At 44.0% G+C, this 26,557-nt stretch overlaps 4 protein-coding genes across 8 annotated transcripts in view; all 4 read left to right on the forward strand.

Moving 5' to 3' along the window:
* mta2 (metastasis associated 1 family, member 2) overlaps nucleotides 1-3,645 on the forward strand; it is a 28,914-nt gene extending 25,269 nt beyond the window's left edge. Inside the window, exons 15-18 of one of the 2 annotated variants that reach the window (XM_049028680.1) lie at nucleotides 567-656; nucleotides 762-880; nucleotides 1,014-1,156; nucleotides 1,531-3,645. In XM_049028680.1, the coding sequence (XP_048884637.1) occupies nucleotides 567-656; nucleotides 762-880; nucleotides 1,014-1,156; nucleotides 1,531-1,684 (506 nt within the window). In that variant the 3' untranslated portion in view covers nucleotides 1,685-3,645. Of the gene's footprint in view, nucleotides 1-566; nucleotides 657-761; nucleotides 881-1,013; nucleotides 1,217-1,530 lie in introns of both variants that reach the window. The other variant, XM_049028681.1, reaches the window with a different exon arrangement.
* Nucleotides 3,646-4,959: 1,314 nt separating this feature from the next.
* Nucleotides 4,960-7,100, forward strand: cth1 (cysteine three histidine 1). Its single transcript, XM_049028799.1, has 2 exons — nucleotides 4,960-5,132; nucleotides 5,526-7,100. Exons 1-2 carry the CDS (start codon nucleotides 5,118-5,120, stop codon nucleotides 6,483-6,485), a joined length of 975 nt encoding a protein of 324 aa, XP_048884756.1. The 5' UTR covers nucleotides 4,960-5,117; the 3' UTR covers nucleotides 6,486-7,100.
* Nucleotides 7,101-7,533: 433 nt separating this feature from the next.
* taf6l (TAF6-like RNA polymerase II, p300/CBP-associated factor (PCAF)-associated factor) lies at nucleotides 7,534-13,854 on the forward strand. 2 transcript variants are annotated; one of them, XM_049029065.1, is made up of 12 exons: nucleotides 7,534-7,637; nucleotides 8,350-8,512; nucleotides 8,799-8,885; nucleotides 8,977-9,127; nucleotides 9,305-9,355; nucleotides 9,466-9,560; nucleotides 10,374-10,448; nucleotides 11,104-11,324; nucleotides 11,608-11,740; nucleotides 11,905-12,033; nucleotides 12,125-12,633; nucleotides 12,883-13,854. In XM_049029065.1, exons 2-12 carry the CDS (start codon nucleotides 8,366-8,368, stop codon nucleotides 13,223-13,225), a joined length of 1,941 nt encoding a protein of 646 aa, XP_048885022.1. In that variant the 5' UTR covers nucleotides 7,534-7,637; nucleotides 8,350-8,365; the 3' UTR covers nucleotides 13,226-13,854. The 2 variants fall into 2 exon arrangements, with proteins under 2 accessions (XP_048885022.1, XP_048885020.1); XM_049029063.1 differs by having other exon boundaries at nucleotides 7,556-7,637; nucleotides 8,338-8,512.
* Nucleotides 13,855-13,917: 63 nt separating this feature from the next.
* Nucleotides 13,918-22,347, forward strand: kcnk7 (potassium channel, subfamily K, member 7). 3 transcript variants are annotated; one of them, XM_049029066.1, is made up of 3 exons: nucleotides 13,918-14,823; nucleotides 17,983-18,378; nucleotides 18,758-22,347. In XM_049029066.1, the coding sequence occupies exons 1-3, from the start codon at nucleotides 14,487-14,489 to the stop codon at nucleotides 19,051-19,053; spliced, it is 1,029 nt and encodes a 342-aa protein (XP_048885023.1). In that variant the 5' UTR covers nucleotides 13,918-14,486; the 3' UTR covers nucleotides 19,054-22,347. The 3 variants fall into 3 exon arrangements, with proteins under 3 accessions (XP_048885023.1, XP_048885025.1, XP_048885024.1); XM_049029068.1 differs by having other exon boundaries at nucleotides 14,685-15,450; XM_049029067.1 differs by lacking the exon at nucleotides 13,918-14,823 and adding an exon at nucleotides 15,589-17,247.
* Nucleotides 22,348-26,557: the final 4,210 nt, after the last annotated feature.

Below are 26,557 nucleotides of genomic sequence, written 5' to 3' on the forward strand. Positions count from 1 at the left end.
GTAGCCATGCCCTTGCCATGTACCACCAATATGACCACGTTCAGATACACTTTGCATGCCACTAGTTTCAGAACCACTGTTTTACACAGTTGGAAAAAAAGCTGCTTCATACTATTTGTTTCCGTAATTTGGTTAAAGAAACTGCCTGCTGAATTTTCACTGCATTTTATAACAACCCCGGCTTGAATTTTGAGGATGGAGTGTGGTTCATCAGCCAGCAGAATAGCCAGTTGGAGAGCTTCATTCACTCAATTTTTAGTTGACCTATTCCCATTTTTCACTCTTTTGTTTAGTTTAAGGTTTTTATTTGCAAGCAAATAATTTGGGTGTTAGTAAAGAACTAAATTACTGATCCTTCAATAGTAAGATAGTAGTGAGCCACAGGGAGTACATTAGTGAATAATGGGTATGTCACATTTGACATGGATAAATTCAACACTATAGTAAATGAATATTGGTACGGTTTCAAAATTACAGAAACGATGCGTATCGAAATCAATATTTAGAACACTATCAATTATCAATAATCAGCTGTCTCATGTCGAATCTTCATTTTTCTCTTTCAGGCATGATCCGGCTCCCTAAAGCATCTAAAACTCCTGTGAAGAACCGGCCAGTTGTTCGGCCCACTCTGGTCACCATAGTTAAAGAGCTGGGTAAGACTGACACCTGGGGCAGCTAGTCAGTTTGACGCCTGCAGTTTTGGAGACCAGTGGAGTCTTACACATGCAGTGTGAGTGATCCTCTGTCTTCACTGTCAGCTCTCCAGGCTCCTTTGAAGCTGAAGGCCCCCAGGGGGGCCCCTACCCCCATTAACCGCAACCAGGTGACGCAGCCTCGGGCAGCCAGTAACCTGCTGGGAAAGAGGACATTTGACAGTGTGAGTTGTCCAGCTGAGCTAGTATGGATCACCTGTTAGAAGCAGGTTGATTGTAACATCTTCATCCCTTTCACCAGCCATGACTTAAAGGCTTTACGGTCATCTGATGACACTACCCCTCTGTGTTTTGCAGGTTGCTGGGCTCCCTTTTGCTGCCAATGGCAGGCCATTCACTTCTGCCATGAGGACCACCTCCCAGTCTGTCATCAAGCGCCAGAAAGTCAACCAGGGAGATGCTCCCAACCCTGTAGTATTTGTGGCCACCAAGGACACCAGGTGGGTGTTCTCACAGGGCCATGGCAGACCTCAAAAGTACATCTGAAGAACATGCTCTAGGTGGGTCTCCCACCATACGGGTATGTAAAAGGGTTAGTATAATACCACAAAGCACTCTGATGTATAGGATTTTATTGTACAGTGATATTGCAGCTAGCCAGTGCTTTTGTGTAAGTATGGTTTACTGAGACCTCTTAAAGCATTATTTTCAGTTCTTATCTTTTTCAACTGTTTGTATAAACCGTGCTCAGCTGTTGGACTTGATATGTCAAGAGGAGCAGTTTTTAAACTGTTCTTGGGACTTAGACAACTGGGTTCTGAGTGCATTGTTGCAAAATCCTGAGTATAGAGTGGTCTGTATGGTGCTATTTCAGAGCCCTCAGGAAACACCTGACACAGGCGGAGATGAGGAGAGCGGCCAGGAAGCCCCACGTTGCCGTGCGGGTGAAGCTGCCAGCGTCTCTTCGCCCACTGCCAGGCCCCATCCTGCCCTCCAGCACCAACGAGCCCATTGTGCTTGAGGACTGAGCAGCCTGCCATCATACATATTGTCGTTGTCTTTTTTGTTATTCTCCCTTCCTGGGAAATGTCTACTTTCTAAAACCCTATAGTGTGCAGACTGTAATCCCAAACGCATTCGCCAACCCACTTGCACACGTTACCCCAATAGGTATTGTTTTTTTTTTTTGGACTTTTAAATCATTTTATTACTGTCATTTCAAATTTTTAAATAACAATTTTAACACGTATAAAGAATTGTGCTCATGTTCAAATCGTTAAAGCACACTTTTTCCTTCAGGTCTTTTTTGTGTAAATATTTTCTGATTTTGAGATGTTACACTTGGGATGGTGGGTGGTAAGGGGGGGTATTTTGACATTTGGATGAAATTTTTATGCTTGGTGGCAATGGATTTGCCCCCCTGTTCCCCTGTCATATTTTTCAGTGAACTAAGAGTGAATAACTGCCACCATCTCTGTAGAATTAATAATAATTTGTTTTTAGCAGGCTTTACGAAACACCACCACCCCCCCACCACCCCCCCAAAAAAAAAACAAAAAAAAACTCTCCTCTCCCTTTGTGTTAGAAAATACATTGTGAGTATGACTCGGTGAAGATGCCATAATCTGATAAAGGGAAAAAATAAAAAACTTTAACCCACCCACATCCAAACAAATATACTCTTAGCCCTCACTGGTATTAGAATCTTGTTAACAGATGTGGCAAAATCTGTTGCCATTCTTAAAATTTGTAAATTGGCTGTATTATCCCTATTGTGGATATGGTACCAGGCGTTTATATTGAAAACGGACCTATTGTAGCAGTTTTGCTATGGACCGTTTATCTTAAGGTTAATTCTCCTTATAATTAGTTTGACTACCAGGTCCAGTCGGATAATTTTCCTCTCATGGAATCTGTTCAGACTCAAGTTGAATGACTTTATAATGTGTGAAAGTGTATCTAGAGGGTGAAACTCGGGCTATGGATTTTCCACCACCTATGGGTGGAAGTTTGTTCCCTGTGGGAAAGATTGACCAGCAAGTGCTACTGGGTTCAGTGGACATATGGAACGAGCACGGTGTCTGATGCTGGCAAATGGTAACGTGCTCAGTACTGAACAGCTAGCTGAAATTCTCGGAGAAACGTGAAGATTTGTGGAAGTGGGTGAAGATGAGGACATGCTGGTGTGGTATGGCTGCATAACACGTAAAACCATCCCGTTGGATGCACTTATGCTAATGTGCTGGGGGTGTCAGCCTTTGCAGAAGGAAATGCACCTGCCTGCAAGGCTAATGGCAGAAGTTTGAAGATGGACCATGCATTTGAGGATTTGGTGAAAGCCTAAGCATACCTTCACACCTGACGTGACTTGCTGGCCAATTGATGTTTGCACCACTGAGCACTGAGATTTCCACTCGGACCAAGAAAGCCTGCAGAGGAGATTATCCGTTATTGTTAGAGTGGTGAAAGGAGCTGAACCAGGCCCTGGTTGTCTTCCTCAGGGATACCCCCCTCCCCCCAGCAGCTGACCTGGATCATGGTTGCCTTGTTTCTTCATCAGCAGGTGACAAATTTAAAATGATTAATTGGTTAAGGTTGCTATTCCATGGTCCATTTTGCACTTTTGATTCGAGCATCCAGAGGTAGGTTAGGAATTTCTTTGGAAGATTAACCTAAAGTGTTTTTTTGAGATTAATCTGCGCAGACTGAGAAGCCAGCTGAAAGCAAATTGGCAGGACAGACCGTTTAGGAACAAAGTGGAATCTGGAGTATTCTGTTCTTTTAATTGTAGAGGAGTTTAATATATGGAACTTGTAATTGGTCTGCATTACCAGATGCGGGGAATGTGGGTATGAGTTCAGAAACGGGGAGTGGATTTTGTACGCTAGAGAAATATGCTACAATTTTTTTTTTTAATTCCAGTGTCTATGTACCTTATTAATGTATCTTGAGATAAGAAATAAAGGTTTTTTTCTTCTTGACGTGCAAATTTTCTTTATGTACATTTTTTGTGTGAAAATTGTTACAAGTTTCTCATACTTTTGACAAGTGCATGTTTTAATGTTTCAGCTATAAAAAAAATGTAGCCGATGGCCAGTAATTCCGTTCTGGATCAGTCGAGTCTCACGGCTTTGTCAAACGTCAGTTCACTTTTTACAGCATAGCACGGAGGAAACGACGTTTCATTGCTGCATATTTTGGAACATCGTATAATGGTATCTTCCTCCTTTAGAATGCTTCAGTCGATGCAACCTTTGAAATATTGTTCCAACCGACTCATTTTCTGAAGATGCGTGTCATGAATGTCAACATGGATGCCTAACTTTGCCTAAACTTAGTTTTAAATGTCAGACAATTTGTTCCTTCTGTATTGAACAAAATATAAATGCAACAACCATTTCAAAGTCTTTTGATGAAAAGAAATGAATTTCCAATCTCTGAAATGTGATTCATTGGACTCTTTTGTTCAATGCCAACCCGAAAATAAGGTGGCTCGTGGAACACAATCCCCATCTTTATGTCTGCTGTTATCACCGTCTACCCTGCCTGTAGCAGTGACACACGGAGCGTTGATCAGGTTGCGGATTCTGCCTTGTGTAATGTCCCACTGTTCACGCTGTACACGCGCCGATCCAGTGTATGCAGACCACGTGGTCTACGATTGTGAATCAGGTTGGGCGTACGGCCAGAATCTATAAAAGGCTATTGAAAATGGCGTATGGAAGAGAAATGACTCTGCCAATAGACCCCCACCGACAATGCCACTGGCACAGTCCGACAAAACTTGAGACATTTGAGCCATTGTGCTGCTCAGTAAAAATTGTACATTTTAGAGTGCCCTTTCACTTTCCATAATAAGTATTTCCTGTGTAGTGACCATGATGCTCAATCAACGTGTTGATATGCCATATACTTTTAGTAGATGATCAATTCTTTAAAATTAAATTAACCTTTTATTTTACACAATTTGAAAGACATACGCTCTTTGTCTACAAAAAAATCTAGATTTTCAAACTTCCGTAAAAGATGCAGTTTTAATTGTGCTCATATCATTTACATGAACTACATGCAAGTTGAATATTCTAATCAAGCTAACTGTTTAATTAAATTACCCAGGCGCGACATTAACAAAGAATACACCTTAGTGTTTTCCCCCATATAGCGGCAAATGTTTATTACAGCACTATCTATGCTGTGCGAACCAATTAAGGACATTCACCTGGCGCTTCTAATCTTGCTGGCTATCAGACGCTCCTCTTGACGTATCAAATACAGCAGCTGAGCGCGGTTTATACGAAATTGCCTTTCGATGTACGTAAAACGTCAATGGTGCTTTTTTTTAGTTGCTGTAGGGGAGTGTAAGCTAATTAGTAAGACCTGCTGGGAATTGACTGTGGGGCAGCTACTGATCTACTGAAGATCTCTTTTGTCCGATAATTCAGAGTGGACTTGACTTCAGTTATGTCTGAGGAGGAGGTGGGTTATTATTTTTTTTATATATATATATATATATGTGTGTGTTTTAATATGTCGTGCCTGCAGAACACCTCTATTGTAGTTCTTGAAGGGGCTTTCTTAATTTGAGTAGTTTTCCCTACTTAATTAATCCAATGGTACATCAGTACATCAATTTGTTCCTGTTTTGTGAGATAAGAATGGTTTGGTTGTTAGTTTCTAAATCTTAAGTAAGGCTGTTAACCCCTGCTTTCTCAAACGTGTGGTGCTTTGAATAAAAACGTCTGCTAAAGAAACTTAAATACAAATTCTTGTGGAATTTCAAAAAAGTACGTAATTGTGAACACACAAACATATGCTTCAAAAAGTGAAAAAACCACAGACGTACTACAAACAGATTTTCGTTTCATTTAGGTTGCAGACCTGTTGCTCACCCCTTACCCAGAAGATGAGGACAGTGAGGAGTCCCTGTTTCCAGTTGAACCTCTGCACTGGTCTGGCCTGTCCTTGGCAGAGGCTCTGCTGCCGCTGGTGGAATCCCCCGTGTCCTCCCATGTGCCCCAGTCGCCATGGCTGTGCTCGACGCGCTACAAGACGGAGTTGTGTAGCCGCTATGCTGAGACCGGTTCCTGCAAGTATGCTGAGCGCTGTCAGTTTGCCCATGGTCTCCATGACCTACGCGTGCCCTCCCGCCACCCCAAGTACAAGACAGAGCTGTGTCATGCTTTCCACACTGTTGGCTACTGTGCTTATGGTGCCCGCTGCCTCTTTGTGCACGGACCCGAGGAGCAGAGGCAGGTCAGGCCGCGGCGCCGCAACATCCCCTGCCGTACCTTCCGCTCCTTTGGTGTGTGTCCGTTTGGTGCCCGCTGCAACTTTCTGCATGTTGATGTTGGTGATGAGGAGGATGAGAATGGTAAGCATGGGTGCCCACAGCATAAAGGGGGCCGTCAGCCTGGCACTCTGTGCCGCACTTTCAGCTCCTTTGGCTTCTGCCTGTACGGGACCCGCTGTCGCTTCCAGCACAGAGTTCCAGCAGCCAACTCTGCTGGAGGCCCGGACTGCAGTCTGGGTGTTTCCTGTGCACAGCGGCTGGCTGGGAGAGCCCTGTCCCTAGCCTCAGACTTGCTGTCTTCACCTGATTCATCCTCTTCCCCTTCTCCATCTGCTTTGACTTCACCTGTATACTTGGATGACTCTTGTACCCTTACCCCACCAATAGCCTCTTCTGTCCCACTGGGCCACAATGCATTCACTTTCTCCAGCCAACACCTGAATGACCTCCTCCTGCCTCTGGCCTGGAGGTTGAAGCAGCTGGAAAGTACTCCTGCAAGGGTCAATAGCTCCCCAGGTGTGGAGGGTAAAAGCATTTAGTCTAAGTGGGTGATGGTCCTGTTTTTAACCCTCCATGTATGCAATCTTAATTTTGGAAGGGGGGTGTTTTTGTTCTAAAACCAACTTGAGGTAGTATTTTGATGGCACAGTTGAGTTTAGCATGCTTATTTAATGTGTCAGTCTGAGTCTGGATATTTTTTTCTATCATTCAAAGTGTGGTTTCCTTTACCTCTAGATACTGATTGCTGTTCTATATTGCTTGACGAGCCAGTGTTTCTCAAACTTTGGGCGTTTTATGAGCAATATCCCTGCTTTTTTTTTTTTTTTTTTTTTTTTTTGAAGTAATCATTAGTCTGCTGTGCCATGTGTGTTGGGATAGCATGTGCATCTGGGACCTGCTACCAGAACCTTACAGGTTTGAGTCACTGGACTTGGTGAATGCCATTATCAGCATGTGAATATTTAAATGGAGCCTTTAGTGTGAACCTAATATTTTATTTGTTTTTAATCTTTGTACATATTTCTCAGATGACACAAGTCAACGTTGATTGTTGGTATTTAATCCTTGTGTAATTTAAGGTGTTTGACTGACTAATTTATTTTGAGACTAACCTCTCCACTCCTGGATAATAAACCATTCAATCTTAAGCCAAACTCTTTTGTGCATTTGATTTGTGGATAGCTGTTGCTTAAATGTCCCCTTTAGTGTACCTTAAGTGTGCTGCAAGAACAAGTCTTGCATGTTAGTTGTGCTCTGGTGGGTAATTATAGGGTGAGTCCAGAACAAAGGCGGTCCATCAAAGTCAATAACGTGATCAAATTGATATGCAGTCTCTACTCGAAAAATTACGCAATTCGCGTCATGAGGCTTACTTTGAAGCATTCAATCTGCTAGAACGGAACGTTGCATAACATTTTTAGGAGTGAAGTTGGAAACGTTTCTTTCCTTATTAAAAACCATCCGTTAAACAGTATTTCAAGTGAAAGCACAGTTGGAGAGCTAGACCGGCAAACTTCCGGTCGGCTCCATGCCAAATGTCGTCAGAGCGTGCGGGTTGCTATTCGACCAATCATCGCGCCAGGCGGTGTGTTAAACACCGGAAGTTGATTCGTTTGTATTCTGTCGGAGGGCAGAAGGTACTGATACATCCGCGGGCTGCTCGCTGGGGCACAACAGTCTTGGTCTAGCAGGTAGTAGCCGGCTTTGCCTAAACTTAAATGCGCAATCGAGTCTGCATGGAAAACTTTTTACGATTTTGGGGGGAGGGATGTGTATGAACCTGTACAGTGTCGAGTTCCCGATGAGTACGGTGAAGTAGCCTTAAGTGGGTTAAGCATTACTGAAATTGCTTGTTTAAAAAATGTAACAAGTGCCGAGTAACACTAATAGTGCTTCAGCACGTTATCCTGGTAGATCAGACTGATCGTTAACTTTAACCCCTACAAAACTATCAGGTTTACTATGATTTTGGCTCTTATTATGGACAGGAAATATACTAGGTGTATGTAGGGAGGGAATGTCCTTCGGTTCGTTTTCATTATGTTTTACAGCTAATTGATTAACTTAACAGGTAATGGCCTCCATAAGACGAACGTTTTGTAAAATTAAAAACAATCTACTAGCAATGTTTTCGCAGTCATTTTTAGCATGATGTCAAAATGATGTTTATGAGGCGGTGAGAGATGGGTGGGTAGGAAGGTCTGGGGTGCTGCAGCCTGGCCCAGGTAGCACAGAGTTCAAACTAGGGTACTCCCTGTATGGGATCCCAGTGCATCGCAGGGCACACGGAGAATATGCAAACTCCATAGACCCGGCAGAGAGAGCCAGGATTGAAAACTCCAACCCTGAAGGCATTGTCTCTGTAGTCATTTAATATTCATATTGTGACAGTCCTGGTCACAGGGGCAGCACCACAGCAATGGCTGACAGAGAAGAGCGCCGCTTTGCAGAGGTATCCCGGGAGTCCATCAGGCTTATGGCGGAAAGCGCTGGAGTGGAGCTCACTGATGAAGTTTCCGCCCTGCTGGCTGAGGATGTGTGCTACCGCCTGAGAGAAGCTACACAGGTAAGCAGAGGGTGCTGGTTCAATGTGTGTATTGTGTCCAGTTGCACTATTAATATATGTTGTCATTTCTATTGAAAGTAACTCAATGTTTACAAGTCAGGAGATGTTATTTTCAGTTGACATTGTATAGGCTTTGAAGGTGAGTGTTTCCCGACTGCTTAGGGCGGGTGTAATCTGTGTGTCCCATTCCTGTTTTTCCTGTGTATCTGCCTGCTTTGTCGCACTGTAAGCAGCCTCACTGGGACGTTGGTCCCAATTGACCAACTGTTGCCTTTGACTTTTGCAGAGTAGCTCTCAATTCATGAGACATGCCAAACGGCGCAAGCTGACAGTTGAGGACTTCAACAGGGCACTTCGGTGGAGCAACGTAGAGGTGAGCGGACACGCAGCTGTGTGCTGATTCTCAGGTAGTAGTGCTCTGATGGGTGGATGGATTTGAACGTTTTTGGTGATGCCTCTCACAGGTGGTCTGTGGGTACGGGGCTCAAGACGTGCTGCCCTTCAGGCCGATAAAGGAAGGGGAGCTGTTTTTTGTGGAGGACCGAGACGTTAACCTGGTGGAACTGGCGCTGGCCACAAATATTCCCAAAGGCTGTGCGGAGACCATGGTGCGAGGTATAGCCTCTGTGTTCAAAGCCTTCTCTGTGTCCAGGCATAGTGTGGCTCAGTCTCTGACCATCTCTCATCTGTGTGTGGTATTGCCATTGTGTCCTTGGGTTGTATCTTGTCATGCTGCGTGTCACAATGTATAAGTAATGTGTTAAGATTAAATGCTGGTTTTATTTTTGGCAGTCCAAGTGTCCTACCTTGATGGGAAGGGAAACCTAGAGCCTCAGGGCACAGGTAGGATTAGGCATCTACCTACACCATAATCTGGGTAAAATCACCAAACCACTCTTCCTGTGTTTTGCAGCTGCACGTGAGCTTTTAAGTGACTGTCGTATTCCTTGCAGTACCTACTGCGGTGCAGTCTCTGTCAGACGACTTGTACAAGTACTACCAGCAGATCACTCGCTCCATCCTGGGGGAGGACCCACACCTCATGAAGGTCAAACCTGACACTTCTCCTTATCAGCAGTTTCCATAATGGCAGTTGGTAGCACACGTTAATCGCTTAATTGGTGGGGAGGGTCTAAGTGTGTGGCGTGTCCCCTCCACCACAAAGCACAACAAATCCAGGTTGAGAGGGTGCTCTAAAATGTGTAGTGGAACCAGAGCATGTCAGCAGAGAGGACTGATGAGAATTTACACTCGTCGCACACACTCGTCGCTCAGCACTCGCTCCAAAAAAGAAAACAATCTGCATTGTATTTTAATTTGAGCTTATACTATATCCTGGCATCAAAATGACTGGGCACCCAAATCCACATTTAAGCAGAAATTATTTCAAGATGTTAGTGGGTTGCCAACTTTGCCGTGAGATTTTCAATTTGATACAAGTCTGCACGCATGTTTACTTTTATTACCTTGTAAATAGATTGTAGGGTTTGCAAACTGCCCCAACACTTGATATAACTAATTTTACATTTATAATGGAATAATATAGATTTGCCATAAGATTTCTTGTGTGTCACGGCAGATGCATGAGAATTGGGAACCCTGCAAGAGCAAGATGGAGCGAGAGATATTTTTAAATATGCCACTTTGCGGTCACTCCCACTCTGCTCTGCGCACATGCTCTGAGCGGAACCAAAGCTGAATATGTTTTTCAAATGGGTGCAATAGCAATCGGTACCTTTCTGTGTTTTTTTTTTTCCTTCAGGCAGCAAAACAAACATGAAGTAAACTGCTTCCAAAGGAGAGCATGACAGAAGAAGTTTGAGAACCAATGTTTGCATTAACATTAAGTCCTCTGCTTTAGGTGGCTCTGTTAGATCTTCAGTCAAACTCGAAGATTGCTGCACTCCTTCCATACTTCGTGTATGTCATCAGTGGGGTAAGATCCTGTTTGTTAATAAGAAATCTGAGGAGGCCAGCAAGACATTGTCTGTGTTTATAGGGATTTACCAAGGCTGTGCAAACGCTGCACCTCAAACCTGCACAAATCTTTTCTCAACATGTCTGTGTGCACCTCTACCTGTTCTGGGGATTGGCTTCTCATCATCATGAGTATGATAAATTATGTCATAAATAATTATAAATTAATGTTGGTGAAAGGAAAGGGGTTTGGGCTGGGCGGTATGAATGATATATACACTTATTGTCATATAATTTTGATGGGAAAGTTATATATGAGGGGGAGTAATCCTATAAACATTTAAATTTCCAGGTTAAAAAAAAAAAAATCAGTATCTTAAGCCTTAATCTTAAAAGGATGTCGGTGGTGCAGTGTTTGTAGGCTATTGGTGCTGTGTACTGGTGCTGTGTACTGGTGCTGTGTACTGCCAACTAAAAACACTAGCAGCTGAAGCATCACCTTCCAGTAGAACATACAGAATGCAAGTGCTTGTGGTCACAAAGAGCAGTAACATCAAACTGATGCCCTGGAACGGGCCGCCAGGCAGACGAAAGGCCCAGAAGAATGGTGCTTACTAATGTTAAGAATCAGCCTGAGCTGATTAGTGTTCCACCCCTTCCACCACCCCCCCCAGGTGAAGTCTGTCAGCCATGACCTGGAGCAGCTGAACCGCTTGCTGCACATGGTGAAGAGCCTGGTGCAGAACCCCTACCTGTACCTGGGCTCTTACGTGCGCAGCCTGGTGTCCAGTGTCATGTACTGCATCCTGGAGCCCCTGGCTGCCTCCATTAACCCCCTGAATGACCACTGGACCCTGCGTGACTATGCCGCCTTGCTGCTCAGCCACATCTTCTGGTGGGCATGTAGCCTCAGAAATATACATATAATCTGCCTTAAAGCTGAATGTTATGGTGCTCATCTAATGGCCAGTGAAGGTGGCAGAAATGCAGAGATTATCCTGGGACTTGTGGGCTTTGTTTCTGGACTGATGCTCACCTGTTTGCCATTACTGCAGCTCTCATTGTTCCTTTTGACTCTTTAACTTCTCTGCACAATAACAGACTATCGAACAGGTAAAAATAGAGGTTCCCTCAGCAGTCAGGTATATGTGACCAAATGCACTGTCTGCCTCTGGCAGGACCCACGGGGACCTGGTGAGTGGCCTGTACCACCAGATCCTGCTGTCTCTTCAGAAGGTGTTGTCGGACCCTGTGCGGCCGCTCTGCTCGCACTATGGAGCCGTGGTGGGGCTGCACGCGCTGGGCTGGAAGGTACTGACCTCTGATTGCCATTTGTAGTCAGTGAAGACATCATGGGCATCTGCTGAGTTTAGTCCCACCCTGTGTCACGTGTGCTGTTACTGAAGTGCTTTTCTCTTAATTTTTGCTTGTTTGTTTTAACCAGCGTTTTCTTCCCCTGCTTGTGTGTTTTTCAGGCTGTAGAACGTGTTTTATACCCTCACCTCCCGGCCTACTGGGCCAACCTCCAGGCTGTGTTGGATGACTATTCTGTTTCCAACGCCCAGGTCAAGGCTGACGGGCACAAGGTCTATGGGGCCATCTTGGTGCGTGTGCACACCGCTGCCTTGTGTCAGCCGTGGTTCTTAAAGTTTCAGTCACTGATGTTCGCTTATCATCGCACATTTCCCCCTGCAGGTGGCAGTGGAACGTCTGCTGAAGATGAAGGCCTTGTCTCTGTCTGGGGCAAGAGAAGTAAGGGTTGGTGGGATGTCAGGTGCTGGGGGGACCATCGGAGGCCGTGAGAGCTCCCCCGGGCTGAGCCCACCCCCTGAGCCGCAAACCGAGCCGGGTCTGGGTATCGCCAGCCACCTACAGGCGGGCGGCGCAGGTTTGCCCTGGGAAGAGTGGACACCTGTGCCCCTTCCTGCCATGTACTGCGAGCTCTACTCCTTCTTTGGGGACAGCCTGGCAGTGCGCTTCAGTGCTGGTCCCAGCGTCGGGGGCAGCCCCCCAGTGGCCTCACTGCAGCCCCCCGGCCCTAGGAAGGACCCTCCCGGCAGTGGCAGCGCTGGGAGCGGTGGCACTGCCAGCCTGGACACGACACGCAAGATGCCCCAGTTGACAGCCAGCCTTAGCATAAGCCCGCGGCAGGACGGCAGCCCCAACGGCGAGCCAGCGCCGCCCAGCCTGCCTGCCCCGGGAAGGTAGGCCACGACGTGTCCACATCTGCTTCCGACTTAGTCAGTTGAGGCTTTGCTTTAGCCTTTCTGACTTTTTAATGGGACATTTGAAATATTTTTGGATGGGTCTGATGACTTCCCTCTAAACATATGCTTAATTAGGCTGTTTAGCTTTTTATGCTGTTGAATTTGCCGGTTATTTGAGACGACACGAAGGTGACAGACACAGAGGCAGTGTATGCGTGCCCTCTGACGCCCCCTGCCTCCCCCCAGGTCCTTGCCTCGCTCCTCTTCCTGCTCGTCATCAGTGCAGCGCTCCCGCTCGTCATCTGCCCGACCAGGCCAGCGGCCACCGGGTCCATCCCGTGATGTGTTCCCCAAGGCCCGCTTTGCCCCCTTGCTGAGCAGGCCCCCCGCCTTCTCCTTCCTCATCGGCGGACGGCAGATGGGTCGCCGGTGCCAGGCCCGCCGCTTCCAGACGAGCTTTACTCCATCGCCAGCCTTATCGGCTCTGCCACCTCGGGGCTACGCCCACAAGCTGCCTGTCATCGGCAGGGTCAGCAAGCCACTGCGCCGCTGGGCCTGCTCACACTACTCTCTGCACCTGCCTCTGTGAGCCACCTCCACTGCAAACAGCAGCTAGACTGAAGCTGAAAGAGGCTTGCCAGTGCATCCCTGGCCCAGATCAGCCTCCCTGACCTCTGGCCTGGCATGACTTCCCTTACCCCTCACTGTCTGGAGAATATAAACAACTTCCTATTTCTTTGGACTGTTACTGGGGGGGTAACATTTCAATAAGGAAACCCATACTGTGCCACACACCTCGCTCTCTTACAGGTAACATTTGAAGGTACAGTAGTTTTTTCTCATCCTTACATGTTCATTTTTTGTAGATTTTCTTGCATACCAGAGTGCCAAGGGTGATATGCGTGGAATTAAAGAGTAGGACACAGGATGTCCAACTCAGACCAAGAAGACAATTTTTGGAAAGAAGGCTGTATTTGCTTGTTTGTAGGGAATGCAGTCTTCACATATACATCTTACATTATATTGTCTAATATACAGCATTTTAATGCTAAATTAGACTTAAAGGATATTGTCATTGTCCTTCCCTTTATACATGTGTATTACATGTGTAACATATGTACCCATGTGAAACAACTTTTATAGTAAATATTGTGGTTTTCATGATTTGTGTTTCTTTGGATTGATGTTAATTCACATAAAGATGAAAAATGGTGTCAATACTTGTTCACTATTATTATTATTTCCATATCCGTAGAAATGGGAGTGTCTTTCGGACAGGCTGATATGCATTGTGTATTCATTTCTTAATGAAGTATTAATTACATATTTTCTATAACACATTATACGTAGTACAAAGTGAAAATCCATGTTCAGTATTTTATCACCGAAACACGTTCATACTCGCTAACCTCAAAACTTTATGAATATTTTAATTACTGTTACAAACAAAATGTATTCCATTTCATATCCACGGATGACAGACAAAATTGAATAGGGAAAACAATGCATGGTAAATTTGTAATTTATAAGTTGCTTTATGTAATATTCAATCATCCACCTATCATGATTATTATACACCGGGTACAAACATGCCATGCAAGTTAATTTTGGGCTGTTTGCCTGCCCTTAAATCCAGTATGATTATCCGCATATGTAAAATATGTTTAGTACGTTAAAGTTTTAAAAATAGTTGTACATATTATACTTACGGTTTTATGGTTTCCCATTAAATTATTCAATACAGTTGCCTAGGAAAGATGAGACGGCATATTGGTTTACAGCACGCCAAGCACAGGTGAACAGCTCGCTCACATTGCACCCTGTCGCTGGTATTTTCGAGTATAAATATAATGGTTAATAAGTATTATGTGTGTCCGCGCTTTTGTCGGGGTAGAGCGTTTTGTATTATGGTGGTCAGCTATGTGCTGTACATTATCTTCGGCGGCTTGGTCTTCATGGTCCTCGAAAAGCCACAGGAGAGAGCTCTGTTAGCCGAGGTCCGGCGGCTCCGACTGCTCTTTCTGGAACAAAACCGATGTCTCCAGGAAAAGCGCCTGGACCAGCTGCTGAAGAAGGCGCTGTTTGCCGGCAAGCGACGGATAGCCGTCCTGGATGCCGACGCTGACGAGTTAAACAATGATTTTACTTCATCCCTATTCTTCGTTACTACTTACTTAACAACCACAGGTTAGTGCCATCACTTGATATCCCGGCCGTCACTTTTATTATTTTGTACCATATTTTGACTTATCTGCGAAGGGGCTGGCCCCCCATCCTGGGTTGTTCCCTGCCTCGTGCCTATTGCTTCCGGGATAGGCTCCGGACCCCCCGCGACCCAGGATAAGCGGTTTGGAAAATGGATGGATTTTGACTTATTGGTTAAAGCCCTATTTTATTTGTAACTTTCATGCGCACTAAACATTCGTTTTATTTAGTTGAACTAGAACAGTGGTCTCCAGCCAGGTGGTCCCTCGGTATATTTTGCCGGATTGGGGGGATTGAAAGTTGTTTCGCGATCGACTAGAAATGTTCCGAACTACAGTGTCATTCACTAAGTAAACTACAGTGGTACCTCAGTACTCGAACTCATTAGAACTCTAATTTCTTGAAATTCGAACCCACCAGTTCGAAAAAAATGGCCTAGAACTCGATCCGAATCTCAGTAGTCGAACCGTGAACGCCGACCTAAGATAACTCGTACGCGCGAGGAAATGAGTCACGCGGAAACGACGGGTAACGCTTCAGTCTCCGGCCTTGTATTCGCTGTGGTAGCGTCGTTTATTGGTGATGGTGCTTTTTTATTGAAATTATCAGGTAATACACTGTACTTTATATCATTTTGGTAGCCATTGCTCACCAAAAAAGTTATGCAATAGTTGTAGAAATGTTACAACCTTAAAGTTTTCGATTTACGAATAAATTTGCGAATACAGTGCAGCGGGTTCATAGCGTTCAGAATTCTCAGGGCAGATGTGCTCTTATTCTGAAGGATTGTTCGACTTCCTGAAATTTTTTAAACTTCCTGAAGTTCAGCGGCAACCGGATCTTACTCTCTCTGCTTCCTTTTCTTGTTGCTAATAAAAAAAGAAAGTGTTTCATCCCTTTCACGGATTAAGCAACTGTCTCCTGTCTTTTTCCTCTCGCCACATGGGTGACCCCGACATCTCCTCGTACGTGTTCGAGATTTCCCTCAGCATGACAGCTAACGCTGTGGCTTTAAAGCTGCCGGACTTCTGGCGTGACAATGCCGCTGTGTGGTTCCCACAGGCTGAAGCCCAGTTTGACGTCCGGGGCATCACGCAGGATGACACAAAATACTATTATGTTGTTGCTGCATTGGACAACGCCACAGCATCGCGGGTGGTGAGCTTTCTACAAGATCCCCCAGCGGACGGCAAATATGAAGCTTTTAAGGCTGCTGCTAGCAACTCAAGTTGTCGGAGCCGGAGCGGGCGCGTCGGCTTCTCGCCTTGCCCTGCTCGGGAGATCAGAAACCATCCGAGCTTATGGACCACATGTTGTCTTTGATGGGCAGACATCAATCCTGTTTTATTTCTTGCGGGCTATTTATGCACCAGATGCCAGCTCCGGTTCGCTTGGCCCTAGCAAGCTCCCCAGTGACAGATTTCCGCGAGTTGGCGAGGACAAACGGACCGAGTTTATATTGCCAGTCGGCAGTCCTGCGCCGTGCTGGACAGCGGAGGGCCGGCTGATTTCACTTTTTCTGCCTCTGTTGTCGTTGCTGCGGCTCAGTGTGACTCTGAATGTAGTCACTGTTTTTATCATGCCCGTTTTGGTGTGCGCGCTAAGAAATGCATCCCGCCCTGCTCCTTCAAGCCGCCGGGAAACGTAAGGACCGGCGCCCTGTAGCTGCGCTGGTCGCCAGATGGCAAAGCAGTCTGCTGTTCGTCGAAGACTCCGTTTCTGGTCGGCGCTTTCTGTGTGACACGGGCGTTTTGGTGAGCGTCCTCCCTGCCTCACAACTGGACAAGCAGTCAGGAGTGCGTGGTTTTCCCCTAGAGGCTGCTAACAACACTTCGATTGAAACTTTTGCCAATCAACCAGTAGACCTCTGTTTTCATGGACAGCGTTTCCGATGGGTTTTTGTGTTGGCGTCTGTTTCCACTCCATTGCTGGGGGCTGATTTTTGTGTGCCAACAACTTTCTGGTGGATGTTAAAAATAAGCGCCTGATGAACGCTGAGACTTTTTGCTCTTTTCCGTGCACACTCAGCAGGGCTGGCCCTTCCAACCTGTCTGATGTTTCTGCTTCGACTGATGTTTTCCAGCGCCTCCTTCCAGAGTTTTCTACCCTCACCACACCCACCTTTTCTGCATCCTAAGCAAAACATGGTGTGCAGCACCATATAACCACAGCAGGCCCGCCAGTGCATGCCAAAGCTAGGCGCCTAGACCCTGAGAAGCTGGCTATCGCCAAAGAGGAGTTTACCATGTTGGAGCATTTGGGGATTTTTCTGACAGCCCTGGTCTTCTCCTCTCCATATGATGCCCAAGCCTGGGGGTGACTGGCGCCCCTGTGGGGACTATAGATGCCTTAATGATGCCACTACCCCAGTTCCACACATCCAAGGTTTCTTTGCCCATTTGGCAGGTACTCTCATTTTCTCCAAGGTGAACCTGGATAGGGGCTATCATCAGGTTCCAGTACACCCCCAGGACATCCATAAGACTGCTGTTGTGACACCTTTTGGTCTGTTCGAGTTTCTTAGAATGCATTTGGGCTCAAGAACGCAGCTCAAACCTTCCAACATTTGATGGACGGTGTTATGCGGGACGTGCCTTTTCTGCTTGTTTATTTAGATGACATTTTAGTTGCCAGCACTAGTTTGGCTGAGCATTTGACTCATCTTCAGGCATTGTTTGCACGGTATACACCCACTTAACTCCCGCTTCTGGCATTGCAGGCACATCTTCAGGCAAATACACTAATAACCAAAATGTGAGCACAGCATAATTAGTTGAGCATGAAAAACTAAGGGATTTTATGAGGATTTTTATGAGGGTCTCTTAGACATGAAAGGCATGATGTATTCAGTCAGGAAGCAGAAGAAATTTGTATGGTGACCAGAATTATCAATTTACTTCATTGATTCATTCAGAAACAACCAATTATTCACAAAGTTTTAATGGAGGATAGTCACCGAAATGAATCAGTGGAGGGTCTAAATTGCGATTTTACTGAGAGCCTCTGGTTTTCATTTTTCTCAGTTCACCTTTGTAAATTACTGTATGTCAAACCCCTTTAAGGCTCACATACCTAACTAAAGCTTCTGAGGTTACGGCGTGAGCAATTTCACCCAAAGTTTGTGTTTCTGCTTGAATGCAGGTTATGGCAACACTGTCCCCCTCTCCGATGAAGGCAAGGTCTTCTGTGTACTGTACTGCCTGGTGGGCATGCCTCTTACCATGCTGCTGATGTCATCCTCCACCCAACGCCTTCTGCCTTTTGTCACCCATGCTCCAGTGTGCCACTTACAGGAGCGCTGGGGGATGTCCTATGCTCAGGCTGCCCTGCTCCATGCCGGTCTGTTACTCACCTGCACTGCGCTGCTCTTCTTCTTGTTGCCTGCCGCTGGGCTCTGCTTGCTGGAGCGTGATTGGAGCTTCCTGGAGTCCCTGTACTTCTGCTTCATCTCCCTCAGTACCATCGGCTTGGGGGACTACCTGCCGGGAAGGACCCGCAGCCTGACTGTGCGACGGGGCCTGGAATTCGCCACCTCCTGTGGGGATGCCCCTACCTCACTGTTGCATGCACATTACCTTTAGTGCAAACTTACTGAGACACACCTTCCAGTGGCCAGGACCAAAAGCAGACGCAAGATTTTTAATCATTTTTACGTATAAATCAGTGGTTATTCATGGTACTAATATACTGCAACAATAACATTAATCTAAATATTATATCAGCATATAGGTTTACTAATCTAGAAACCAAATATGCCACAATGTGTAGAGTAAGCCATCTACTTTTTCTGGGCATGATGCGTGCTGGGGTAAATTTGTATGGAAACATGGAATCATAATATATAAATCACTGTACATTGACATTTATGATGATTTTATCCATATCCTCCACTCACCTTTCCAATTTTTCTTTGTAGGTTACTTGCTGCTTGGCCTGGTGGTGCTCCTGGTGGTGCTGGAGACCATGTTGAACCTCCCACAGATACGCAGCCTAGTCCGCTTTGTCAATGGTCCTCGGGAGGGGCCACTGATGGGGGTTGACATGGATGAGCTGGTTCTCAGTGAAAGTTCTCTGTCTCCAGGAAATCAGGAAGACGGCCTGGACATAGTGGAGGTGTCCCAATACACGATGCATATTTCCACAATCTCCCCCTCCATCACAGAGGAGCCCCCAGCCTTACGCACACAGTTCATCTCTTCCACAGTACCTTAATCATGTGTGTGCTTTGACTGTTCCGGAATCAGAGGTAATAGATAATTAAAACGTGTAAAAGCTTGGGAGAGGCATGGACACGCTGGCACATTTTGAGGGCCCAGCACTTGACGGGGGATTTTGAATACAAGAAATTACCCGGAAAATTGAGGGCAAGGTGACATTTTATCAGGGGGCCCAGAATTTCTAGCTATACCCCTGCTGACAAAACTATGTTATGCATAGCAACACCACATTTTTATAACATTTTCAGGCCATAGATTTTATTCACCCGTACTATATTCACATTCGCTCATTTATCTGACGCTTTTATCCATACATTGAAGTACTTCATTAAATTCCAACAATTGGATAGTTCTTAAACATTCCTACGTCTAATCAGTTAATTTTAGTCTAGCATTACAATGCATGAAAGGCAGAAATGATTGTCATTGATTTGAAACACATTGAAAGTATCAAATTTTTTGAGTGAGGCTTCAGTGTAAATTAGCAGCACAGTGTAGGGCATTGGTTATTTAACAAATCTATACACCCGTCCATTTTCTGTCGCTTATCCGGGGTCGCGTCACAGGGACAGCAGTCTAAACAGGAATGCCCAGACCTCCCTCTCACCAGCAAACCAGACACCTATACCTTTTTTTGGCTATGCTTAGAAATTCTGTCCATAAAAGTTATGAACAGAATCGGTGACAGAGCAGTCTGACTTCCTTGTGAGGGTGAAGAGATGATCCAGTGTTCTGTGACCAGCACAAAATCTGCATTGTTCCTTCTGGATCCGAGGTTTGACTAACAGGCAGACCCTCGTCTGTGGTACCCCGCCATAGACCTTCCCAGGGAGACTGAGGAGTGTGATCCCCCTATAATTGGAATGCTTCCTCTGGTCCCCATTCTTACAGATTGGGACCACCACCCCAGTCTGCCAATCCAAAGCCACTGTCCCCAAAGTCCACGCAATGTTAAAGAGGTGTGTCAGAAAGGACATCAAGAGCTTTCAAGTACTCGGGGCGAATCTCATCCACCTCTGGAGCCTTACCACCCAATAGTTGTTTGACTACTTCAGTGACCTCAGCCCCAGAGATCGGCAAGTCCTCCTCTGAGACTTTTGTAATTGGGGCAGTGTGGCTTTGTGGGTTAGGCCTCTGAATGGAAGGTTGCTGGTACAAATTCCATGATTGGCTAGAGCAGCCGTGTAACAGGACCCTTAACCCTAGAAAATGCTCCAGGGGCACCAGATAAATGGTAAAACCAAAATCATGGGGTAAAACAGAAAATGTCTTTCCAGTAACGGCATGCTTTTGTGTTTCTGGATTGCATACAAACGTCAAGAAGTTTGATTTGACTTGAAGCTAGAATGTCCACTAATGTGTTTGTTTACCAAAAAGGCAGTAGTGGAACAAACATCACAAAACTGTAATCCAAAGATTTATTTTCATAGGCTCCACAAAAAGAAAAGGACAAAGAAATGGGAATGCCTAGCATGTGAGATAGTGGTTTGCAACACCTATTCCAACAGAAATGGTTTAACCCTAGTCCTCAGCAGCCAATGACACTCACCTGTTCAAACTGGACAAGTGGCCAAATGGCTCAAAAACACGTGAATTTTAACACATAAAATACATATAGAATACACGTTAACAACACATGTGTTACACATTTGACCTTTTTGGGTCTCGGGAGTCTGGAAGGCAAGACAGGGAATAACCCAGGATGGGGCAAAGGGCACACACACCATTCAAATCTATGGGCCATTTGGCATTTCCAATTCACCTTAGAATTTTTTTGGACTGTGGGAGGATGCCACAGAAGGAATCCCCATGATGACACAAGGAGAACATGAAAACTCCACATGCGTAGAGCCAGGAGACTCAAATCCTGGCGCCAGATATGTGAGGGAGCAGCTACACAACAGCTACATAACCATACTTTTAACTATTAACAAAGTAAGACCCTAATAAGACTTCAAGGGCCAATAAGTGCATTAGATCATTCAAAGAAAATTCAGGCTAGCAGAGGAAGACAGATGGGTCTTAAGGCATTTCCTGAAGGTAGAGAGGGAGTTTGATGACTGGACGTGCTTTGGCAGCTCATTCCACCACTAGGGAACCATACAAGAGAATCATCTGTAGTGACACTTCTCACATGCTGGAGGTAGTTTGCTGACTGAATGGGGCGAGATGGGAAACAAGTGCTAAGCAGCCTTTTGATGGAGATGGGTGTCTGTCAATGGGGTTATTATTATAGCAAAATTGTTTCCAGATCTGTATGGAGAGTTGTGTGACTGTATCTCAATCTCTGTGTACATAGTCCGATTTGTAAATGTATAAAAGAATTTGTAAATGCATACTGACATCTGCAAATGTGTATTCAGAATCCATGGGTGTAATCATATTTGTATGCGTAAGGAAATTTGCCAGTATACAGAGATTTGTACATGTGTGGACAAATCTGTAAATGCGTACATGAGTATCAGTGGCTAAAAAGTCTAAGTATTTAGCTCCAAGAGCTGGAAATACAGACAAGTCTCTGGTGGACCATGCAATTGGTTGTCTTTTTAAATGCGATTTTTGCTACACTTCTGCCATGGCAGGTCTGCAAATGTGAGTGAAGATTTGTCTGTGTGTGGAGGCTTTGAGGGCTTAGGGCTTAGTGCTGTCCCACTCAGAAGCCTTTGAGGGCTTAGGGCTTAGCGCTGTCCCACTTGCAAGCCTTTGAGGGCTTACATATGGAATGTCGTCAAGGTATAAACTGTGAAACAGAATACCTCTCCACATGGATTTTTCCCCTCTTTATGCCTCAGCAATGTTTTTGGTGATGCTTATCTGATTTATCTGGCACTTGCTTCTATTCCAGGAGAGGTCCTAAAATGTATCTGAGTAGATTTGAAGTTGACACAGTTGTTTTGGTTAGTGTTATGCACATGCATTTTACCAATATGATTTCGGCAAACAAAACATTGCAAATATTGACTCTGCATAAACTTAATGTAATTGTCAACAGAGTCCTTTGACACTTATGAAATGCTTGTAATTATACTGCAGTATACCATAAAGACATCTGACAAGAAGATGTGCAAACACTGAACCAGCAAACTTTGTGAAAACCAGTACTCTCAAACATTTGGCCACAACTGTATCATTTAATTTTACCTATTTATTCCTTTATCACTTTTTTAAAACAATTTTTAAATAATATTTTATGCAGTTCTCATAGTTTTTCCATCTTGGATGTTTAGCATTAAAGTAAGATTAATTGTATAAGAAAAAATCATTTAAAATATATTGGTTATAAAAATAAGTGAAATGTATAGTTTTCTTTATTAATACATATACTTTCGTCTATCATTGAATATGTTGTTGTCAGTTTAATATTGTAGTGGTGGACTGCGGGCAGTGTGGCAGGCTGGACTGATGCCAGCTTTGTGAATAATTTTTCGTAGTAATTGTGTTGTGATGTGTTTGTGCTGGGTTGTTGTGTCAAGTCTAGTGTAAATGCCTACTGCTATATATAGCGTGTCGGTGTGTGTGTGTGTGTGTGTGCCCACTGTGCGTATTAGGAGTAAGTGTTATCTTTTAGAGATCTTTTACGTTCTGAGCACGAATGGTACGGGTGCAATGACCCAGCTTTACAATATATTACGGAAATTTCTATTATTCGTGCATATAATTAACATTTAAATATATGAATCACGAAAGAAATCAGCAGAAATATCAACCAGAAGTCTCCCCTTGTTCTTGCCAGCATCACACTGCTAGAAGCATGGAACATAGCAGAGGACGTAGAGCATGTAGGAAAAGTATAGCGCTGTAAATCTATCCAATTCACTGCACAACTGAAGGGCACTCTTCCAGCACATCAGGTACCATACTTTTGGTACTTAAATAATGTACCAAAAGGACAGTACTTCAATGTGTTGGTTTTCTAATGGAGCAAAAACTTGTACCGGCACCGAATGACATGACAACACATGGCGGGTATTTTGGACTGAATTCGAAAAATGGCTGTACTAGGACTGGATGACATGCGATATTAATACAAACATTGCACGTTATGCACATCCAATTCTTACATTGCTAGTCAGCTATATTAAGATTTTTTACCTTCAATTTTGGCACTAGCACTGGGAGTTTTAGTTTGGCTAGCAAATTTTGCAATTTTATTGATTATTCCTTTTCAAGATTGCCTAGTATATGTTTAAAAATCAGTTTAAAGTTTACCTCCACTGCTTTTGCATGAGCACTGCATGCTTTCACTGAAACAATCATAATCATTTTATCCTTTATTTTATTTAGTTTTACATCTGTGACATAACAGAGAGAGGTAAGGAGCATGCGCTGACAGCACACTGCTGCACCCCCCGCACAACAAACCACCTCAGGGATGAAAACCTGAGTGCAGCCATGTGGCAGGTGATACCTCAGCACCATACTAGTCCAGATGAACCAGGGTGAGGTTTTTTTTTCCCAGTACCAATCCTGCCACCAACCCCCAAATTTCCCTGTAAGTTGGAGGACCTCCTTGCAGGGCTAGATGTAGATTAACATCATACCCAGTACAAAGCAATTGCAGGTCAAGGGCCCAACAGAGTAGGATCATTCCTGACATTCACAGGATTCTAACCAGCAACCTTCTGATTGCTAGCACAGAGCCCGAGCCTAAGAGCCACCACTCTGCCTAATAGGTCAATTGTCATAGGTCAACCAGATAAAGCCCAATACTAACAAGCTGAAAGGAGCCATATCGCCACCTATTGTAGCGGAGTTGTACATACTTCAGTCAATAAATCGATTCCCCTCCCGTGCATGAATACTGGGACAAGGACAGTAGTCCGATTAAATGGCATAGTCAAGCTATAACTGTAGGTTGACTTAGCTGTGCATCTAATCATACTAACTGTGTCACGTTGCAGTTGCTTAGTCAGAATTTAAGGAGAGGAAGTTGATGGTAACTTGCCTCTCGTGCTAATGTTTAGTCATAAACTGGAACTGCAACTTGATAGTTGCTTTGATCCACTAGAGGGCAGAAAACTTTTTTTGCCGTTACTAGCCATTATATATGTTATTCAGTAATAATGTCTGATCTGTAACTTGCAGCTACCAAACTATATTACCGCTGATTACTTTAACAAAGTCAAAAAGTTATAAAGTCAGTGCATCTCTGTTTAAATGTAGTACGGTGCATGTGTCAGTAGAGCTTCTTATACATGAAGTCATATAACTCTTCTTATATACCTGCTTTGGAAGATAACTGCATACTTCGTCAGTATAAAGACAGCATGTTAAATTGGTCACATCCATGCACTGTCGTCACTAGAAAGTTGTGGAGACCGAATGTAACAACATATATAAAATATTTAATTTGTGTTTAGATTCTGGTGGTATTAAAGGCTGTTCAGCGCTGATTACAGCCTTTGCTCGTTTACCTTGACTAAAATCGATCTCTGATAAACCGGCATAAATTGACGAAAACACATAAGAAAAATACACATATTTGTATTTTCTCATCATATATTCGCATCTTAAATGGGAAGAAATGTAATGCGTTTCTAGGGCACCACAGTACAACCCGAACAATTCCTCAATATCACTAGGACAATGAAATGTTAGATAAATAACGAATGACAATATGAAATACATGACAAATACTGAGTAGGAAAGAACAAGGAAATGTGTCGACACAATGTGAGAAAATAGTATAAAGTCGTATGCTTGAAAAACTAATGTACGCCTTACAGTATATACGCCTGACGTACGTGTGTTTCACAAACACACCGGGCGTCTTCCAAACTTACTTTGTTTGAGCGTGATACGTATATTATACACGCATAACCATATGTGGAAATTTTTACTACTAATCAAAACCGCAAGTTCAGTAAAATTTGTAGTCCGACATGCATTTTATTTTACTAGCCAGCAGGTTAGTCTTTAGTTTTTTTACTCACACTTAGGCTAAATTACTCGCCTCAGGCTTAATTTCCAGCCCTGTTTAATTTTGGCTGGAACCTTTAAAAAACCTAGTCGCAGCATTTTTAGTAGACTCTTCAGGCAAAAACATTATGCAGAGGAAATCTGTAAACCCAAATTCTGGTATGAAGACCCGTTATGATGAAAAATCGTCAACCGAACTGCATAAATCGAGTGATTCCCTTGGTCCCAATTCTACGTACCGTCATAAACACTACTTTGAGTTGGACTGGTTAATAATCTAAAGTGAAATCGTTTTGAAACAACCATTAAAATGGACATGTTTGACGTGGAATGCTGAGACAGTGTTAGAGATCAACCATGAATAGAAACACGTCTTTCTTGTTGTTGTGTACAGAAAAGGGCGGATGTTTCTACATGCAGCTGCAGGTCCTGAAGAGTCAGTGCTTAGGTGAGTGTCCTGTGGGGACTGGTCACATGATATGGCTTACGTCATACCGCCATAAATCTTCCACAAAAATCATCTCGCTGCAATGGAGTTAGTTTTGCCCTAATATTGACACTGTAGAGGGAATGATAAACTGTAAAACAAAAACTTGAGTGAATCCTGATAATATATGCTGTATATTCAGTTATATACTGAGGCTTCCAGTAGTTTTGAATCAGTAGTTGTAAATTTAAGACTTCACTGAAGCACATTAAAGTGTAAAGGGTTGTACAGGGTTGTTGTCAGTATTTGTGCATCAGCCGTCCTTGAGCTGTGTTGTCAGCTACTGTGTGAGGCCTTTACTTTCATTACTTGATACCATCTGTTTTTCATGTTGACAGGCAGCAGGCAGGTGCACAGAAATTCAGCTCTAAATTTATCAGGGTCATGAACGCAAGGAATAGCCCACTGCTGTGTTTGGGGTTATGTTAGATTGGAAATCTCCACAGTGTCCCTCTGCATCTCAAAACTGAGACTAGACATAATTTTTGTGTTCTGATTGCCAGTTTAATCTGATTTAATCGGGACATTAGTGGGTAGACTGGTGATTGGCATTGTGGGTCTATCAGAACACCGTTCATGGTTCTATTATAAATTTTACAAGACTACTCATTTTTACCCACATTGTTACATTTATTGTTTAAAAGCATTTCATTGCTCACTCTCACATGTTTGAACTCTGAATGTTCTCATTATTTCAGTGTTACAAGGACAAACATTATTCAGTGAATGTTATGCAACAGCCATTAGAGAATCATGAGTGAAGGTGACAAGAACATTTTGTGCTACCTCAGATTAAATCTCAGCCATTCTGCTGAGTAAAATAATATGACGCAAAACAGTACATAACAGAGCAACGGAAATTTAACCATCATATTCTAAGTAACATTTTGGTAAAATCAGAAGCTAATGTTTATTTTGTTTAAATGGTTATTAATGCGAATGTACATTTTATAACTGATTTCAATTCATATGTTAATGAGCTCTGATGTGCTAATGGTCACATTCCAAGATTACATTTCTTCATTACAATACTGATATTGTGTCACATATTTTTAAAGTAGAAATTATAATATTTTTCATAACACTATTCATG

This window comes from Brienomyrus brachyistius, chromosome 10 (assembly GCF_023856365.1).
Source record: "Brienomyrus brachyistius isolate T26 chromosome 10, BBRACH_0.4, whole genome shotgun sequence".
Lineage (NCBI taxonomy): Eukaryota > Metazoa > Chordata > Actinopteri > Osteoglossiformes > Mormyridae > Brienomyrus > Brienomyrus brachyistius.